This window comes from Phytophthora sojae (genome assembly GCF_000149755.1).
Source record: "Phytophthora sojae unplaced genomic scaffold PHYSOscaffold_2, whole genome shotgun sequence".
Classification (NCBI taxonomy): Eukaryota; Oomycota; class Peronosporomycetes; order Peronosporales; family Peronosporaceae; genus Phytophthora; species Phytophthora sojae.
The window spans coordinates 2,160,804-2,180,401 of NW_009258116.1; the positions used below are offsets into that span (position 1 = coordinate 2,160,804).

The 19,598-nt window shown below is 55.1% G+C and overlaps 6 protein-coding genes across 6 annotated transcripts; 3 read left to right on the forward strand and 3 right to left on the reverse strand.

Annotated features, from left to right (window-relative positions):
* Positions 1 to 585: 585 nt before the first annotated feature.
* Positions 586 to 2,361, reverse strand: PHYSODRAFT_344427 (hypothetical protein; the record flags this gene model as incomplete). Its single annotated transcript, XM_009520380.1, has 1 exon — positions 586 to 2,361. One exon carries the CDS (start codon positions 2,359 to 2,361, stop codon positions 586 to 588), a length of 1,776 nt encoding a protein of 591 aa, XP_009518675.1.
* A 597-nt stretch (positions 2,362 to 2,958) lies between these two features.
* Positions 2,959 to 4,166, reverse strand: PHYSODRAFT_344428 (hypothetical protein; the record flags this gene model as incomplete). The annotated part of the gene is made up of 1 exon (XM_009520381.1): positions 2,959 to 4,166. One exon carries the CDS (start codon positions 4,164 to 4,166, stop codon positions 3,021 to 3,023), a length of 1,146 nt encoding a protein of 381 aa, XP_009518676.1. The 3' UTR covers positions 2,959 to 3,020.
* A 407-nt stretch (positions 4,167 to 4,573) lies between these two features.
* PHYSODRAFT_478919 (hypothetical protein) lies at positions 4,574 to 4,735 on the reverse strand (the record flags this gene model as incomplete). Its single annotated transcript, XM_009520382.1, has 1 exon — positions 4,574 to 4,735. A coding segment is annotated over one exon (162 nt), but the record flags the coding sequence as incomplete, so codon positions are not given.
* Positions 4,736 to 5,457: 722 nt separating this feature from the next.
* On the forward strand, positions 5,458 to 6,665 carry PHYSODRAFT_344429 (hypothetical protein; the record flags this gene model as incomplete). The annotated part of the gene is made up of 1 exon (XM_009520383.1): positions 5,458 to 6,665. The coding sequence occupies one exon, from the start codon at positions 5,458 to 5,460 to the stop codon at positions 6,601 to 6,603; it is 1,146 nt and encodes a 381-aa protein (XP_009518678.1). The 3' UTR covers positions 6,604 to 6,665.
* A 9,334-nt stretch (positions 6,666 to 15,999) lies between these two features.
* Positions 16,000 to 16,679, forward strand: PHYSODRAFT_466385 (hypothetical protein; the record flags this gene model as incomplete). The annotated part of the gene is made up of 2 exons (XM_009520384.1): positions 16,000 to 16,386; positions 16,473 to 16,679. Coding segments are annotated over 2 exons (594 nt in total), but the record flags the coding sequence as incomplete, so codon positions are not given.
* Positions 16,680 to 16,928: 249 nt separating this feature from the next.
* On the forward strand, positions 16,929 to 18,077 carry PHYSODRAFT_461862 (hypothetical protein; the record flags this gene model as incomplete). The annotated part of the gene is made up of 1 exon (XM_009520385.1): positions 16,929 to 18,077. A coding segment is annotated over one exon (1,149 nt), but the record flags the coding sequence as incomplete, so codon positions are not given.
* Between the last annotated feature and the right edge of the window lie 1,521 nt (positions 18,078 to 19,598).

Below are 19,598 nucleotides of genomic sequence, written 5' to 3' on the forward strand. Positions count from 1 at the left end.
GCTTATTGAGTTGGTCCCACGCGCAACATACTAATTCTTCACCGCCCTTGGATATGCTTCGCATGAGTCGTTCTGCTTCTTCAGCAGTCAAACGACAGTTTTGCTCTCGCATAGCGCTGTGAGTGGCTGTGAGTGTGATGCAGCGCGTCGTCGCATCGGTCAGCTCGAGTCTCTGGATGGACAGCTCTCCGCTCGTGATAACTTCTACACGCATAATAAGTTCACGGAGTGATGTCAGGTAGGTCCACGGATTGCCTTTAGACTTCATCGATCAGAGTTACCTCCTGCAGCTCGTGCCCAAGCACAATGAAAGCAGTGTTGCGGCGATTGCCTTCGGTAGGCAAGCGCGGTCTGGCCGTTCCGTTGATCAAGCGGAGATTTCAATCTTAACGTTAGTGAAATCAAAGAGCGATATTTTTTATCATTCGAGGTCTCTTGCTGGCCCTGCACTCGGTCGGGAACTGGTGCTACTAACTTGGTACGGGATGCTGGAACTCGCGGCTATTAAGCAGATGGGTTTGTATGTACTAATTGATGAGTTTGGTTGTTGGTTTTGTACGTTCTCAACCAAAGTGCGTTGTGGCCTTACTCCTGCTGAGGGTATTCTTCCTCCATCCACGAGCTGATGTAGCGATTGTCTATGAAGTCGTGCTCTGTCACGCAGCCAAGCCCCGGACACTCCGAAGCAAGAAACAGCGCGACGTCGAAGTGGTCTGCGCTTACAGCTCCCTCCAGCGCCTTCGCTGAGCAGCCCTCCGTCCGATGCCCACTCAACCACTGAACGACTTCAAGATGGCCCATTGCAGCAGCGTCATCCATCGCCTTGACCGTGCAGCCCTCGGACCGGTTTTCATGCAGCCACTGGACCACAGCCAGATGCCCTTCACTAGCTGCACCGTCCATCGCTGCTGACGAGAATTTACTTGCACTGTGTTCGTGGAGCCACTTCACCATCGCCAGGTTGCCACTCGAAGCGGCGACGTCCATGACGTCTACCAATGGTTCTGTCCAGTAGTTAACGTGGAGCCACTGCAGCACCTCAAGATGGCCGCCTGCGGCTGCAAACTGGATTGCTGCAGGTGTGCAGGTCGGTACCGTCGCCCCGGTAGACTCTTGGAGCAGGTCCACAGTCTCCATCGCCAGAGCCACGTCGTGCAAATACTTCAAGACGTGGAGATGCCCATTCATTGCGGCGACATCCATCACCGTGGTGTTGAACTGCTGCTTGGTTCCCGCCGCGTACAAATCCACGCTCAGATCCTCTGAAAACTGCGCGTGAAGCCACTGAACCACGCGCAAATGTCCGTTGCTTGCGGCGGCTCGCATCGTCTTGTGCGTACACACAGCGGAGCAGATCTCGTGGAGGTACCGGACGACTTCCAAGTGTCCGTTAGCGGCCGCCAAGTCGATCGCCTTGTACGCCATGTTCCAACCAAGATTATTCTCCTTCAACCACTGCACCACCGCCAAGTGGCCGTGCGTTGCGGCGTCACAAAACGCTTGGCCGTCGAGGAACACCAGGCCTTCGTTCGTTAGCAGCTTCACCACCTCCAAGTGCCCCTTTCCCGCCGCATTCTTGAGTGCCCACTCCTTGCCAACATCCTTGTGCTGGTCGAGGAGCCACTGCACCATAGCGACGTTGACCCCTTCGGCTGCGAAGTCGAGGCGTGGTGGCTGCCAGCGATCCGCAACGAGCCGTCGTACGGCCTCCATGTCTCCGTGGCGTGCAAGTTGGTCCATGACTTCCTGGTTGCTCTGCATGTAGAAGCCATTGAAAACGTCCGCGTACATCCACACCACCAAATCCCCATGGCCTCCCGTCGCAGCAGCCAACAAGGCGTTGCTTTCCCAGAACTTGACCTGGTGGGGCTTGTTCTCGGCGCGAGCTCGCGCTCCGGGCATGGACGCCCTCTTGTAGTCCCCATGAACCTTCAGCAGCAGCTCCAAGATCTCCCGCTGTCCTCGTTGGGCCGCCGCCTCGATCGCTTGAGCGGGCACCACGCAGCTTGAGAAGTGCTCCACCAGCCACTGCACCGTGCTCGCATCCGCGTGCTTGCAGGCCTCGATCATGCCCTTGGCGAACTGGTCTTGGTAGTAGTAGCGGTTGGTCCACAGCATCCGAGACGGCCGCCACGTATTCGTCGGCTGGCACCACGGGACCACGGCGGTCTCCGTTGACTTGCTGGCGGTCCAGATCCTTTCCAGGAGCGCCACGGAGCCTACCGCGCAAGCTCGAGCCAGCGGCAGACTCGAGGACCGGTCCAGGAAGGCCGATAGCGTAGCCGTCACGTGCGAGAGCTCCGCGATGCCTGGCTGCAAGCGAGTCACGACGGTGACGCTGGTTAGTGGGGGCGGAGCCATGGCAATGTCGAAGTGGGGAGTGTGCGCGCGTGCACGCACTTGTCAAATGAGGAGGTGCGCCGAATCTGAAGCAACGCCGTCGAATCGTGGGAGACATGTCTGTCGTCATATCGGATTGCACGGGGATCCGTTGTCAATGCCGCCGTGGTCTCCTGGTTTCCGAATCGGAGTAAATACACGAGGACAGGCAGGAACCTACAGCATGCGTGCAATGGCAACGAGGATATACGCTGGTACTACATGTACGGTGAGCGACGAAGGGATAGCGTAAGCTGCTCTCTTGCTTTACTACGGCGAGCGCGGCGCCTGCTGTGACAGACTCGCGTGCCACTTGATTGCTGACGGTTCGTCAAAGCATTTAACGCAAGCTATTACAGCAGGAAGCAGTGAACCTTGGCTGGCTGTACGTCTGCGACGTAGACCTGCGGCACGCATTATCCATAATGCAAAGGCACAACAGGCGAGCGTTCCTGGAAGGTCGAGATGACAAGTGTAGCATGCACGACCTGACTGCAGGTCAAAATTTCTCCTTGGAGATGACTGAGGCGCAAGTCTCACCGCACGAGATTGATGAGATACGAGGCTACAGGTTCGAGTAGTTAGTACGTTTGAATACTGTATCGATTTCTTGCCAACGGCACCACTCTAGTCTACGATCTCTACGGCTGCTGCTCCACCTTGCCGTTCTCCGTCGGCTTGTAGTGCTCGAACGTGTTGTAGCCCTTGTCGCCCATGGCGGCGTCCCAGAAGTACTTGTACTCCGGCACGGGGTTCACGGGCCAGTCGTTCTGGAAGCGCTCGGCCAAGTCCGGGTTCGAAATGAAGAGCCTTGCGAAGCCCACGAAGTCGGCGGTGCCGCTGCGGATGACGCCCTCGGCCGTGTCGCGCGTGTAGCTGTTGTTGGCCATGACGGTGCCCTTGAACGCCTTCTTGGCGTCGAACACCGTCAGCGTGCGGCTCTCGCTCGAGTAGCCGAAGCCGAAGCCGTCGAGCATGGCGAGGTAGGCCAGTCCGTGCTCCGACAAGCGCTCGAACACGTACGAGAACATCTCGTTGTTGTCCTTGCTGCCCATGCCGCCGAAGACGCCGTTGGGCGACACGCGCACGCCAATGCGTCCGGCGGGGTACACCGTCTTGAGGGCCTCGACGACCTCGTCAAGGAAGCGGTAGCGGTTCTCGAACGAGCCGCCGTACTTGTCCGTGCGCTGGTTCGTGGACGACTGCAGGAACTGGTCGACGAGGTAGCCGTTGGCGCCGTGCACCTCGACGCCGTCGAAGCCCGCGCGCTTGGCGCGGATGGCGCACTGGCGGTACATCTCGACGACCTCCGGGATCTCCTCGGTCGTGAGCGCGCGCGCCTTCTCGAAGCCGGTGCGTTCTCCGCTGGCGTTGCGCGTACTGCCGCCGACGTACTGCGTGGCCGACGCGGACACGACTTCGTTGGTCGGGTGGAAGGAGGGGTGCGACTGGCGGCCCATGTGCCACAGCTGCAGGAAGATTTTGGTGCCCTTGGCGTGCACGCGGTCCACGAGCTCCTTCCAGGCAGCCTCCTGCTCGTCCGTGTAGAGTGCGGGGGCCCCGTACCACCCGAAGCCCTGCTCCGAGATGCCGCAGCCCTCCGTGATGAGAAGGCCGGCACCGGCGCGCTGCTCGTAGTACACCATGTTGCGCTCCAGCGGCACGTGCGTGTCCGGGTCCGAGCGCGCCCGGGTCGTGGGGCCGTAGACGATGCGGTTCTTGAGCACGAGGTCCTTGGACAGCTCCAGCGGCGTGAAGAGCTTGTAGTCGGCGGTGACGGAAGACATGGCGGTGACTTTGGTTGTTTGGTGCTTGTGAGGCACTTGGCGAGTTGGAGAATGAGAGGTGGGAGTCGCCACGCAATGAACTCTTGTCTACGGTGCGGGCGGCGTCGAGCCATTAGGCTGAATGGCGGGATCCGATGCGTTATACTAGCGGTTGACGCAATTTTGCGCGGTCAAGTGGGTACGTCGTCAACAGGAGGATTACAAAAACGATCTAACCATTCATGCAGCCAAGGCAACATGCGTTTGCATAGTGTCGCATTACGTCGACCACCGAAACTCCGACAGTACAGTATATGCTACTACCGGTACAGTAATCTGCCCGAGTAAGGAACGCCTGATATATATAAAGACGCAGAATATATAAATTGATGTTAAGTTGAGTATACTTTTCCAACGTACTGATTTAGTTATTTCAAAATGAACTGAAGAGCAGCTTTACCCACGAGTCCGGAATGATTCCAACAGTGGCGTATGGTCGAAGCACTAACCTTTGACCAGGCATCCTCGCACCACAACAGCGCTGTCAACTGGTCGACCTCGTAGGGATTATCTAGCCCTTCACCTTGTCGAGGATGCCCACTTTCTCAGACCAAGTGAGGCGGAGACGCTTGGACGGTGTGGACTTCATGGGTGGAGTGGGGGAGGAGGTGGGCTTGTGGGGCGAGGTGCAAAAGCAAAAGTGCGAGTCTACCACTATGGTACATGTAGTTTGAAGTCTAGTAAGATCGCTAAATGCGCGCCATTTTTCAAACGAGGGTGGAGAGCTGATGATTGGCACTGGATTTTTCACCTTAGTACCTCAGTACCTTGCAGTACCTTGCACATCCCCCTATCGCCACATCGACTGGAAAATAATATTAAATATGTGAGGCTATTAGTTGTACACCCGTTCCTTATTCGGGCAGAATTCTGTAGTTCTCATGCACGATGCCCAGACCCATGGCGACGAGCTTTTGTTTGTCCGTCGCATGAGCAAACAAGTGATTTATACCGTGTATATCAGGGTATTTTCGGGTTTCGGTGGTCGACGTAATGCGACACTATGCAAACGCATGTTGCCTTGGCTGCATGAATGGTTAGATCGTTTTTGTAATCCTCCTGTTGACGACGTACCCACTTGACCGCGCAAAATTGCGTCAACCGCTAGTATAACGCATCGGATCCCGCCATTCAGCCTAATGGCTCGACGCCGCCCGCACCGTAGACAAGAGTTCATTGCGTGGCGACTCCCACCTCTCATTCTCCAACTCGCCAAGTGCCTCACAAGCACCAAACAACCAAAGTCACCGCCATGTCTTCCGTCACCGCCGACTACAAGCTCTTCACGCCGCTGGAGCTGTCCAAGGACCTCGTGCTCAAGAACCGCATCGTCTACGGCCCCACGACCCGGGCGCGCTCGGACCCGGACACGCACGTGCCGCTGGAGCGCAACATGGTGTACTACGAGCAGCGCGCCGGTGCCGGCCTTCTCATCACGGAGGGCTGCAGCATCTCGGAGCAGGGCTTCGGGTGGTACGGGGCCCCCGCACTCTACACGGACGAGCAGGAGGCTGCCTGGAAGGAGCTCGTGGACCGCGTGCACGCCAAGGGCACCAAAATCTTCCTGCAGCTGTGGCACATGGGCCGCCAGTCGCACCCCTCCTTCCACCCGACCAACGAAGTCGTGTCCGCGTCGGCCACGCAGTACGTCGGCGGCAGTACGCGCAACGCCAGCGGAGAACGCACCGGCTTCGAGAAGGCGCGCGCGCTCACGACCGAGGAGATCCCGGAGGTCGTCGAGATGTACCGCCAGTGCGCCATCCGCGCCAAGCGCGCGGGCTTCGACGGCGTCGAGGTGCACGGCGCCAACGGCTACCTCGTCGACCAGTTCCTGCAGTCGTCCACGAACCAGCGCACGGACAAGTACGGCGGCTCGTTCGAGAACCGCTACCGCTTCCTTGACGAGGTCGTCGAGGCCCTCAAGACGGTGTACCCCGCCGGACGCATTGGCGTGCGCGTGTCGCCCAACGGCGTCTTCGGCGGCATGGGCAGCAAGGACAACAACGAGATGTTCTCGTACGTGTTCGAGCGCTTGTCGGAGCACGGACTGGCCTACCTCGCCATGCTCGACGGCTTCGGCTTCGGCTACTCGAGCGAGAGCCGCACGCTGACGGTGTTCGACGCCAAGAAGGCGTTCAAGGGCACCGTCATGGCCAACAACAGCTACACGCGCGACACGGCCGAGGGCGTCATCCGCAGCGGCGCCGCCGACTTCGTGGGCTTCGCAAGGCTCTTCATTTCGAACCCGGACTTGGCCGAGCGCTTCCAGAACGACTGGCCCGTGAACCCCGTGCCGGAGTACAAGTACTTCTGGGACGCCGCCATGGGCGACAAGGGCTACAACACGTTCGAGCACTACAAGCCGACGGAGAACGGCAAGGTGGAGCAGCAGCCGTAGAGATCGTAGACTAGAGTGGTGCCGTTGGCAAGAAATCGATACAGTATTCAAACGTACTAACTACTCGAACCTGTAGCCTCGTATCTCATCAATCTCGTGCGGTGAGACTTGCGCCTCAGTCATCTCCAAGGAGAAATTTTGACCTGCAGTCAGGTCGTGCATGCTACACTTGTCATCTCGACCTTCCAGGAACGCTCGCCTGTTGTGCCTTTGCATTATGGATAATGCGTGCCGCAGGTCTACGTCGTAGACGTACAGCCAGCCAAGGTTCACTGCTTCCTGCTGTAATAGCTTGCGTTAAATGCTTTGACGAACCGTCAGCAATCAAGTGGCACGCGAGTCTGTCACAGCAGGCGCCGCGCTCGCCGTAGTAAAGCAAGAGAGCAGCTTACGCTATCCCTTCGTCGCTCACCGTACATGTAGTACCAGCGTATATCCTCGTTGCCATTGCACGCATGCTGTAGGTTCCTGCCTGTCCTCGTGTATTTACTCCGATTCGGAAACCAGGAGACCACGGCGGCATTGACAACGGATCCCCGTGCAATCCGATATGACGACTGACATGTCTCCCACGATTCGACGGCGTTGCTTCAGATTCGGCGCACCTCCTCATTTGACAAGTGCGTGCACGCGCGCACACTCCCCACTTCGACATTGCCATGGCTCCGCCCCCACTAACCAGCGTCACCGTCGTGACTCGCTTGCAGCCAGGCATCGCGGAGCTCTCGCACGTGACGGCTACGCTATCGGCCTTCCTGGACTGCTGCAATGAAGAAGCCTATTGTCGAGCACCTGAGACTACACTGCAATGATAGTTTCACTGTAGATACGTTGTTTCCGGGTCTACCTACAGAAAAGAGTAGTGGTGTTAAGATGGGCTCGTCGTTTAGCTCTATAGCTGCTGGGGGTGCTTCTATCGGCGGCAGGAACAAACGCAAAGCTTGCTCTACTGAGCTTCGATCTCAAGTTGGGGTGGTGGCGGCGAACAAGCTAATAAGTTGGGCTGTGTCGGCAGCCGCATTGGTGAGATTCGGCCTTGAGAGACTTGAGGTAGAGTGCTCAGTTTATTGTGCATTGCAAACGTTTTGTCGTTTTGACTTGGAGCTCTCCTCGATTTATAATAACTCGAGGTCGATTTAATAAAACGAGGTCAAAGAAAGGGACAGATCGATCTATTTAAGCCACCCAACAACTCGAGCTACGACAAGCCAATTCAGGGCTCGAGGTCGATCTCCTGGCAGATTTGAGTAGAACGAGGTCGATCTACGGCAAATCGATCCCTTTTTCGTTTTCAAAAGCGCAACTCGAGCCGATCTATAATAAATCGAGATCGTACATGCTACCCCCTCTGCTTTGTGGACCGGCCTTCCTCGATGTAGGCCATAAAACGGGGCGACATTTTATCTGCAAAGCACAATAGTAATTTTGATAAATACATCTGGGCGTCCGGTGCCGATTCGTTTTTTGAGCAAAATCGGGCGTCTGGTATTTTAGCTCCGGTAGAGTCCCTCTACAAAACAAATTCGGTATCCATACAGGTGACTTCATTGTTTCGTTTTGGTACAAACTGGATTAGCGTACTTCATACTTTATACTATCTCTGTGCTGAAAATAATGCAACTTCAAAAAATATTTGCGCATAGCTCCGCCTCGTTTTTTCACCGATATAGGATTTGCAGCGGTTTAATGAAGTGCCCTACAAAAGAAAAGGATCCAGGTCTGAAGACTCAAATGCAGAGGGTAGTAGCGAGGGCTGGTGCTGGGGTATCAGCTGCGGTGGGGAGGGACGTTGCCCAGCACAACTAACCGGACGAGGTTGGGCAGCACGAAGCTGCTCTGCGTAGATCTGCTCAACAGAGAGCATTGCGATTGCTGAGTGAGCGCTGAAGAGGATCTCGGCATCACACATCAGAGTGGTGGGGAGTTGGCCAGCATTGATCAGCTTGTCCTTGTGCATGTGCGTGAGCCGGTAGTTGTTGCGCCCTTCGTTGGTCATGATCTCCTTCATGACAAGTTGCAGCGTTAAGAATGTCTTGTTGAGAGTCTCTGCCGTAGTCTCTGCAAACGCGAGCTCAACTTCCTTGATGAGATCCTCCGTGGTCCGTGGGCTGGTGTGACTGCATGCTGAAGAAGTAGCCGAGATCCAGGCAATTGAGGTCTGGGCTTTGGGCAGGTTGGTTCTTGAGTCGGATATTCCATCCGTCGGCGCGTCCAGCAGCGAGCACTTCAGCGCCCTCCTCAAGCACATGTGGCCTCGCGTTGTCTTGTTGAATGCGAATGAGAGTGGCCTTCTGATCTTGAGGCCACTTCGCCTTGATGGCAGGAATGACGTCGGTCACGAGCATGCGGCGCGCCAAGGTACGGTTCATAGAGACTCGTTTTATCTCCTCGACACCTGCGGGGCGGTTGACACTCCAGCGTTGTGTAATGTAGGTTTCCACGACAGGCCAAAGCCCTATCTTGCCGTCCCAGTCGCCGCGTGGCCGCGCCACGGCGCACAGGAACATCACCTTCTTGATGTGACGCTTGCTTTGAACGTACTGCACGGAAGCTTCTTCCAGGGGTGTGCCGTCCTTGACCGTCAGCCCGTACACACGCTGGCGGGTCTTTTTGACGTAGAACCACTTCTCGTCAATGTGGACTACGTCGAACATTGGGTCGAAATAGTACGGCCCGTCTCCGTTTAGCTTCACGTGGTTCACGGCGAACTTCAGGCGCGCCACCCTATGCGATGCCGTAAACAGGGGCCGTGTTTGCCTCACGGCCCGCCGTATGTAGCCCTCCTTGATCAACTGTTGGACAAGGTAGGAACTTGTATTCAACGCCTGTTGGATCTTGCGGTGGTTCTCACGATCGTTGACGGGCACGGCTGACACATGCTCGCAGAGGACTCTCGGTCTAGCTTGTTTCTGCCACGCGCACTCTTTCTTGACTTGACAACTGCAGCGACGCGGTCGCCCATCGAACTAATCCCTCTCTCCCAAATGTGCGCGACGACGAAACGGCTTAAGTGAAAGTGTGCTGCAGTCTGGGCAATGTCCCCAGGGCTCAGCACACCTCTGGTACTGCGAAGGAGCAGCGTCTCCCAAACGGCTTGCCGTTCTTCATCGGTTGCTTGCTTCATGGGCAGGAGAGTGCGTCTTGAACAGGAGGCTGCGTCTTGAGCGGGAGGCTGTAGATCTTCGAATGAGCACTAGAGGAAGTTGTGCGGTCCAGAAAAATGGGCGGGAGATTCGCAATTCAAACGATCGGATTTACAAGGTATCGTTCTGAACAGGATGCAATCTGATTGGCTAGGTGCGTTATTTTCCGCTCAGAGGTAGTATGGAGATCCCATTCCGATCAGTTTCTATATTCCTTCATAAATGATTTGGGTCACTTTTAATTTCCTCATATTTTATGTTAGTGTCATACTTAGTATATGGATTCTACGGGAGGGTGTTCATTATTTCACCGTAGCGCTGGAATGGTAGCGATGGCCATGGAACGTGAGCTCTACCCGGCGCCGAAGCACACGTACTCGAGCGTCCTCGGTTAGAGCAACGACGCGCAGGGTAGGTGACGGCTGTGCCGCAACTTGACGTCAATGGTTGTTTGAGGGACTGGAATTAATGGAACCTGCACCGGATCCGAGCACCTGGTGCCTACGAAGGATAAAATGAAGACTCCATTAGGGTTATGAGCCCAATCACTATCGCAATATCCTTTCAGCACCACTTCACTCGAAACTATCTGCCCTCTCGAGTAGGTGATCCCATAGTTGCGTGTGCCAGCTAGATATCTCAGCACCCGCTTCAAAGTGCCCACACCCTTTGTGGTCGGCTTTGCAACAAAGCGACTAAGCTGTTCTACCGCAAAAGCCAAATTCGGTCTCGTACTGGTGGCCAAGTACATGAGCATCCCGACTGCCTCACGGTAAGGGAAGCTTGTATCCGCCACCACTTCATCACTGCTCGGTGCCAGGCGCACATTCACTTCCATGGGATTCCCAACAGCATGAGCCTCACTGTAGCCAAACTTATTCAAAATCTCATTTGCGTACTTCTCCTGTCGAATCGTAATCCGCTCCGTGGTCTGCTCGACCTCAACGCTCAAGTACTGCGCCAGCTGCCCTTGGTCCTTGATCCCATACGTTTCGTTCAGTTCCTTGAACAAGCGCTCCTTGTACGGCTCGTCGTTTGTCGCTACGAGAATATCGTCGACGTAGACTAGCACGTACGCAATCGTCTCACCCTCGAAACGATAGTACAGACACGGCTCCGTCATAGATCGCAGGTACCCGTGATCCAGAAACCACTGGTTCAGTTCCGTATTCCACTCGTGACCTGACTGCCGCAGTCCATACAATGCTTTCAGTACCACGTACACATGCCCATTCACTTTGCAGGGATAGCCATCGATCGATCGTAGGTACTGCCGAATACTCAGACGAGCATTCAAGTATGCGGTGTTTATATCTCCACCAAACACACTCAGTCCCAGCTCCGCTGCTATCGCCAGCAGCAGTCGGAACGACGACATCCTAGCAACGGGGGCGAACGTCTCACGAAAGTCAATCCCGGGTCGCTGGTAATTGCCCAGTGCAACAATGCGAGCCTTGAAGCGGATCACATATCCTTGGTGGTCCGTCTTCAAGTCATACATCCACATCGTATTCACCAGCAGTGCATCCTCGGGCATCTCTTCGCCAGGAATCTCCATGATAACACCTTTGGCTTTCAGCGCTGCAATCTCCTCCATTTCGCCCATCAGAAAGAACTCTCGCCACTTAGAACGCATCATCTCACGGTGGTTCCGAGGAATCTTCACATTACTTGCTCTTATGGGTCGTCCATTCTTGTCCAGAGTACGCGAGGTATTGAGCGCAGCGTTCATCACATAGTCCTTCAAGTAGCTGGGACGGCGACGCTCGTCGTACTCGCGAAGACCGGTGCGTGTCTTCTTCACATCTGTCTTTGCTGCATCTCGCTCGACGCGCACCTCTTCCGACGGAGTTTCGTCACGATGCGACCGCTTCCCGATATTCATCGGCAGGGTCGGTGGGAACATCACACTAGCGTCAATAATCTCGCCAGCCGCTGCATGACCACTCGAATGCACCCTCTTGACCGATTCGGTCTCACCGAAGTCCTCTTGCAGTGACTGCGTGTGCGACAGATTTGCATCTCCCTCGTGTTCGTCCGGAGCCAAGACACTTGCCACAGTAACATCATCACCATTGAGAATTTCATCATCTTCCTCTTCCTCAGCATCACTATGCGCTCCTCCTACCAGCGATGACCCACACGTTCCGGTTACCGACACGGCGTCGTCACCCCCACCAGCACCGTCGTCTTCTTCAGCAGCGTCCTCACCGCTGTCAGTGACTTTCTCATCATCGTTCGATGAGTCGCAAGCGTACGGATTCCACACTTGCCTCCATCGAGGCGCTCGTCAGTGCCGCCAGTCTCGTCGGTACCACCACTGTTGTCCTGCTGCTCTTCATTCACTGACTCTTCATCAACAACAGCTTGGCTTTCATCTCCCGCCTCGAGAATAACATTCTCGTTAACGGCGTCCTCAAAAGTAGACTGCATTTCACCGCTTTGCTCTAGTCCCGCCACTACTGTACTCGCCCGTGTAGCCATGTTCGTATTTGAAGCCTGATCGGCATCACCAATATCACTTCCGTCGGTGTCACTGGCGTCAGTCACCGTGCGCCTGACGAAGTGCAGCGACTCCAAGTCCTCGTCATCCACGTCCACTTCGTAGCGATCACGGTACATGCCGTCCTCAGCCACTCTCAGATTTGGAACAAACTTAGCAGTGTGCTCGTCAGGAAAATAGACCTTACATCCGATCACGTCTTCTGCATACCCGAGCACAAAGCCAATTCTAGCGTTAGTGTGGTGCTTGTTCCGCTGAGGAGACACCGGCACGTGTACATAAGCCAGTGCACCAAACTTCCGGATAGTGCACGTCCGGCTGAATCCCAAACATCATCTCGTAAGGAACACCGCCTGTGCCCTTATTGTACACACGATTCTTCACGTACACCGCGTTTCGCAGTGCTTCCGGCCATAGGCTCCGGGGGAAGCCTGCTTGCGCCATCGTCGCCTTCGCCATGCCATCCAGCGACTGATGAGTCCGCTCGCACAAGTTGAGTTGTGAGGATTTAGGGCCGACTTTCGCATGTTCAATCCCTTGCGAATCGTACCAGGTTGTCACTTCATCGTTGAAAAACTCCCCGCCCTTATCCGTCAGCTCTTACTGCACTTTGTACAACGCACCCCTGACATTACGACCCGCCTGCCGCTCGGCCCAGAGAACATACTCCTTCATGAGTCTGTTGATCACAGGACTTTGCTTGTCACTAAGCAGGTGTACCGTGACGAAGCGAGAGTATCCGTCCATAATGATCAGCACGGCCTTATACCGTGTACCGCAGTCTTTACTGGGGATTAGGAGGTCAGCGTACACAACCTGGTTCGGCTCCTTGGTTGCCCGATCCCAATTCTTCCTGTACGTCTTCCTCTTCTGTTTGCCCAGATGACATGCATCGCATGTGTCCTCTTTCCGCTGAGTCAGCAGCATCCCACGCACTAGACCTTTGACCACCATGGTCTTCAAATATTGTGGACAAGTGTGGCACAGACGCTCGTGCCAAAGTGCCAGTGAGCCGACTCCCTCTGCAGCAGTGTAGTTGCACAGAGCACGATCCTGAGGGGTGAAGTGCTCTCGCTCACCAGGGCCAACCACCTGGAGCCCCCAAGTAGATTCCTGCGGAGTAGCGACAGCCACTGCTCTCCCCTCTCTTAAGACGACGAAGCTTCGAGTTGCAATGTCATAGTCAAACTCAAATCCTTGAGCGTACGCCAGTCCCGGTGAAAACAGTCCATACTCAGCTCCAGGGATGAAAAACACATCGTCCAGAAAATACAACTTGTTCACCACCGACTTCTGTGGCCAATGCCACCGTTCCTACGCCCGCAATGCGTGAAGCAATAGTTGGAGTCACTCCACGGACAGTTCGTATGCCCGCCGTGTCAGCCGTGAACGACACAAAGTCCGAGCGATTCCCCGTCACATGTGAGTTTGACGCAGTGTTGAAGAACCACCACCCACTGCCGTAGTCCGCAGCACCTTGATCACTGTCCTCCAGTAGTACCTCAGTACCTTCTGCACCGTGATCACTAAGTAGTTCCTCCTCACCATGTGGTTCTACGTGCTCGTCATGTACATTTCGTAGCTCCTCGTGCATCTCTGGCTGCTCCTCCGCCACTAACCCCGTCACAGCACCAGGATCCGCATCATCCTGCGTCGGACTCGATGAAACACCACTCTCCTGGCGCAGGGTACAATTTCCCCGCGATTTTCGCTTCTGCTCAAAGTCATCAGCACCGCTTTGCTTCTTCGTCCTCTCCGGGCAATTTGCCTTGAGATGTTTATCACTCCCGCAGACATAACATAGCCGCGTCTTCTTCGACCCACTAGTCCTGCTCTGCTCACCTCCTTTGCCACTTCCATCTCGTTGCCCACCATGGCCCCCTTGCTTCTCACTACGCTTGCCTCTGAGCTCTTTCTGTCGAGCGGCCGCAGCAAGAATCAATTCTCGAACCCGCTTCGGTGTGTACACGCTCGGGTCCGCGCCGTAGTAAATGGAAGACTTCAACCGCTCAAACTCAATCTGGTCCGGCAAACTCTCAAGCAGCATATCCACCATTGTATTATCGGCGATAACATGCTGCAAGTCCGCCAACTCGGTCTTGAGGTTGAACATCCTGCAAAGATGGAGGTTCGTGTCTCCTCCAGGCGTCAGCTTCATGCTCCACATCTCGTTCTCCACGCGACGAATCGAGTAGGCCTTGATGGCTTCATTCTGCTTGCCCTCGTACAGGTTGCAGAGCTCCGCCCACATCTCCGATCCGGTCTCCTTGTCGCGTATCTGCTGAAGAACGTCCGGCGGCACGGACGTACCCACCATACGCATGATCTTGAGCTGCGCTGCGTCGAAAGCCTCCAGCCTCTCCGCACTCGCAGTCGCGAGCATCGCCCTGGTCAGGTCTCCGACCGCGATCTCCTTGAGGTTGTTCTCCTTGAACACGTTCATCATGGCCCACTTGTACGTCTGCCAATCCTTGCCGCTCCAGTTCTTCGGCACCCCTTCGTTCGTGTACTTCAGGGGCTTCGACATCCCCGAGTAGCTGCCGCCGGCAGCGTGCTTTGGGCTCATAACCCTAATGGAACCTGCACCGGATCCGAGCAGCTAACGCTCCATCAATTCAGTCTTCATTTTATCCTTCGTAGGCACAAGGTGCTTGCTTCATGGGCAGGAGAGTGCGTCTTGAACAGGAGGCTGCGTCTTGAGCGGGAGGCTGTAGATCTTCGAATGAGCACTAGAGGAAGTTGTGCGGTCCAGAAAAATGGGCGGGAGATTCGCAATTCAAACGATCGGATTTACAAGGTATCGTTCTGAACAGGATGCAATCTGATTGGCTAGGTGCGTTATTTTCCGCTCAGAGGTAGTATGGAGATCCCATTCCGATCAGTTTCTATATTCCTTCATAAATGATTTGGGTCACTTTTAATTTCCTCATATTTTATGTTAGTGTCATACTTAGTATATGGATTCTACGGGAGGGTGTTCATTATTTCACCGTAGCGCTGGAATGGTAGCGATGGCCATGGAACGTGAGCTCTACCCGGCGCCGAAGCACACGTACTCGAGCGTCCTCGGTTAGAGCAACGACGCGCAGGGTAGGTGACGGCTGTGCCGCAACTTGACGTCAATGGTTGTTTGAGGGACTGGAATTACTAGAGATGCCCTCTGCTTTGTCTGATCGACAGCTGAGTACAACTTCACTGCGTCGTTCAATTTCAAAGTGATTAAACCTACCATTCGAGCTTAGTAGTGATAGCTCATATGCGGAAGCACTGGGTCGAGCGACTCGAGGCATGGGGCCGATCAAATATTCCTGCAACCTGATTGGCTAAGATAATATCGATTACTCGAAATTTTGGCTCGCAAACGGTCGAGGAGCATAACTGCAGGCTCCACTATTTGATCGCTTCGATCCTTTGTCCCATCCATGGTGCAGGTGCTTTCGTGCAGATTCTTGCGTCTGGAGTGCAGCGGGGAGGACCACCCGCTCTTCAGACGCGAATACGCCAGGTACAGTGCATCGGCAGCGCAAGATGACCAACACTTGGTCAGTCGATCGTCTTTACAGTTGATTTGACTTGTCCTCCATTTTCCTCCTCCCTTCTCCCCCCGCAGGAGCAACCGCGAGCGAGGCGTCAAGGTGCGCGTCCAGACACTCCGCAGTCTATCCACTAACTACTCGTACCTCTTGTAAGATAATCTTCCGTTGCACTCGTCTCACGGGATGACTGTCTATTACGTTACCCTCGGCTCAGCTGCTGCGGTGCTTCCCTCACTGCTGCCCAGAGCACGTCAAGCGCAGCTACTGCGGATGCTCCGTGCACGTGTTGGTCACCTTCTCGGCGGGCGTGAGCGGTGCGGAGCTAGGAGGCATCGCCGTCTGCGCTCGCTTCGAGCCGTCGCGGGTCGCGCCGATCTGGCCGGCAGGTGTGGCTGAGCTCGCTCGTTATGTCGGTGCCGCAGAGAACGACGAGGACGAGAGCAAGCGGAAGGACGAGAGAGGACTGGACATCGGCGAGACTGTCGCGCTGCCGACCAGCTTGTTCGCTTCTGCTGCTGATGCAGACGAGTCGACGGCGACTTGCTCTGGCTGGCTGCGCGCGACTAGAGAGACCAACGAGCGGCATCGCGCGTTTCCCAAGGTGCGTGACGAACCAATTCGACAGTGAACGAGCCAAGGGGAGCTAACGTAGTTTGCGTTGTTTGGCGTGTTGTTGTATGCTGGAAGAATACTGCTCTCTACGTTTTCAACCGAGGTCGATCCCCCAAGTGGATGTACAGCTACGACAGCAGCGTGACGCGCGCACAGCGCGAGATGACGCACCATCTCGTTGTGTATGCATTCCTCCCGCGGCCAACAGTAAATACGAGTGGAGAACAACAGTATCAGACGGACAGCAGCAACGCAGTCGTTTTGGCGCGGCATGCGTCGCCAGCCTTTCTGCTCGTGTCGTATCGCCGAGCTCGCACGCGTCGTGGCTGTCAAGATGGAGCAATAAACGCCTCCATAGATAACGCAAGCGGCGCGTTATCTGGTGTGCAGAGGAAGCCTACAGCCCAACAGAATTCGTCACGGAAGCGACAACAACCACAGCAGTACGAGGCGGAGTTAAGTGGTGACATCCAGTGGGATCAGTATGTACCTGCAGAAATACGTGGACGTGACGCTATTGGTTTTGAGGCTATTGACGACGAGTCCAGTATGTGGCAGGTGGAGGCTGACCTGCACACCCCTGGGTTTCTCGACAAAGCCCGGCATTTGCTTATCTTATGGCAGTTTCAGCAACGTATATCCCTCGAGGATGTCGGGTTTAGAGGTGGTGGTGTCGAGAGCTGCGTACGTTCACACTGGTTGGAGCTGGTTGCTGCTCTTCGAACATCACCGCCGAGGATCAGCACGGAAGTTATCATGGAATCATTTCTTATCGATATCTTCGAACAAACGTCCATTTGGAGGTCGTCTGGAGAAAGGAGTGACGTATTGAACCGTGAGAAGACTGCAGTTCAAGTAGCAGCTAAGCTGTTCCTCCGCGGGTTGTTTTCTGGTCGTGTTAAGGACCTCTTCCGCTCTGCAATTCAGGTAGAAGCGACAACGGCGAGCACAAGGCAGCTGCACGACTGTTTTGTATCGCTCGTGTTGGAACTCTACAACTATATATGCTGTGTGCTCGAAGGGATGACAGTGGGTAGTAATGGAGCTGAGCCCGAGCGCAGCGATGCGTCCTTAATGGCACTGCTGGACGACATCCTGTCTCTCGTCTATGGTTGCGCACGTTTCGGAGAGCTTCGAAGGAGGATTTCAGCTCTGCTAATGGACACGAGCACTCCGGCATCACTGACAGCTACGTTGAATCGAGTGTTTCAAGAATTCACAGGTCACGTGTATAGGGCCACGACAGCAAGCGCAGTATCAACAATTAGGAGTCACCAACTCGCGACCAGACGCAAACACAACACTGTGCAGAGTTCTTGGAGTCGTCGGTGGCTCCTGGAGCCAGGCTCAGTGGAAATTGTTGATCTTCGGACAAACAATCACGACGATCACGTTGCCCTACGGCTGGTCGACGTTGCTCAAGTTCTCTGCGAGTTTGGCTGCGTCGATGTGGCGGCTGACGCGGAGATGTTCTCCGTGCTCCTACACACTGGGGTGTTGTTCTCCGAGAACGAGTCAGCTATGTGCACGGAGATAATCCTTGACGGACAGCGCCACATCAACTGCGGACAATCAAGCGCTCTTCTTTCCATACTTGCCGGGAGACGGTGTGCCGGTGAATACGCTGGCTCGTTATCGGACGACGGGCGGTCGCTACACTTGGATTACTTCTACCAAGAAGATGAGCACCAGAGCAATGCTGAAGGCGCATGTGCCTCAGCGGCTGGCTTGGGGAAGGAGACCCGAGGCACTGAAGGAGCCATCAATGGAGCGACGATGGTACGCCAGGTCAAAATAACGCTGTCACTGGACCACGAGCCGAGCTGTGAGGCCCGCAACGACGACCGAGATCTCCTGATGTTTGTGCACGCAGTGACTTCTGTTGCGGCCATCTGTCCGACTACAGACTCTGACGGTCGGTTATTGAAGCTGTCCTCTTCGGACCGAGCTGCGCTAGAGTGGACGCAAGTGACGGAGCTGCAAGCAGGGTACGTTGCGGTCTCGTAGTCGTGATTAAGTATTTTTTAGTGAGTACGTGCACATGTAGACGAATCGAAGTGATGGTTAGGATTTGCTTCGAAACGGATGAGACGATAGGTCTCGCTACGGTGGGTCAGAGATTCTCCTATGCTTGGCGGAGAGCATCAAACCAGTGGCATTCGCATTCGAGAGCAAGGCAGTAGCGAACATCAGACTGGTGGTTAGAAGTAACTAACCGTTCGCTCGATGAATTCAGCGCCTGATCGACGAGAGGAACGCCTGTCTGTAAATCGTCTGGGTGTGCTAAACCCAGCTCCCTGCGGACGCTCGCGATGTCCTCCAGCCCCCGCCATTCCCCGCGTGAAACACAGGTTTCTACGATTGCGCGCCCTCATCGACCGGTGGCCCGCAATAATTGCTGTGGCTTCCTTACGGCCCCGCTTCGTTGCCGTGCTGGATAAACTACAATGTCAATCTAATGGTGTACCAGGAACATCAAGGTACTTTGTTAGGGTCTGTTGGTACGACCAACTTGGTAGGCTGCCGGTAGCGCTGCAATTTCAACTTGCCGAAAGAGAAGTTGGTGAAGAGCATCGATAGCGCATCGAAGGGGCATTCTGTGGAGGCTTGTCGAGGCTTTTGTGCTGCTGATCCGAACTAAAGCTACATGCACTGTGGATGCCCTCTCTCGACGGAAAGGAGTGTTCTTCCTCTGAGCGCAACACAGCCTGCACTCGATCGAGTAATCGAGTCTGTGGTGGTCGGCGAGTTTTGCTAGACCTGCAGCCGCCCTAGCAAGAGGCAGTAGACATCACACGGTTTGCGAGAGGGTATCGCTATCATGAATTCCGTGATGGTTTCAGGGTGAAAAGGACGATCGCGATTGAACTAAGTGGGGCATTGCACAGGTAAACTTAGCACCAAAGAGCAGCATCCTGTTTCGGGAACTCTGGGCCGTGCCGTTCGACGGTATGTGCGAGAGCACTTGATCGATTTGGTCGGAAATTACCCTTGACTACATTGCTTACCGGTATCTATTCGATTGCTGCAATACACAATCGAGCAAAGTGCGGTCAATATCACGCAGTTAATCCGCGAGTTCGACTGCGTCGATGAAGGCTGGCGATAACGCGAATGCTTCGGCAACGTATGCACCCCCATACGCAGGGCAGGGAACGCGTGGTAACTTCTTATTGGGGATCGAGCTTCGGTGCATGGGTC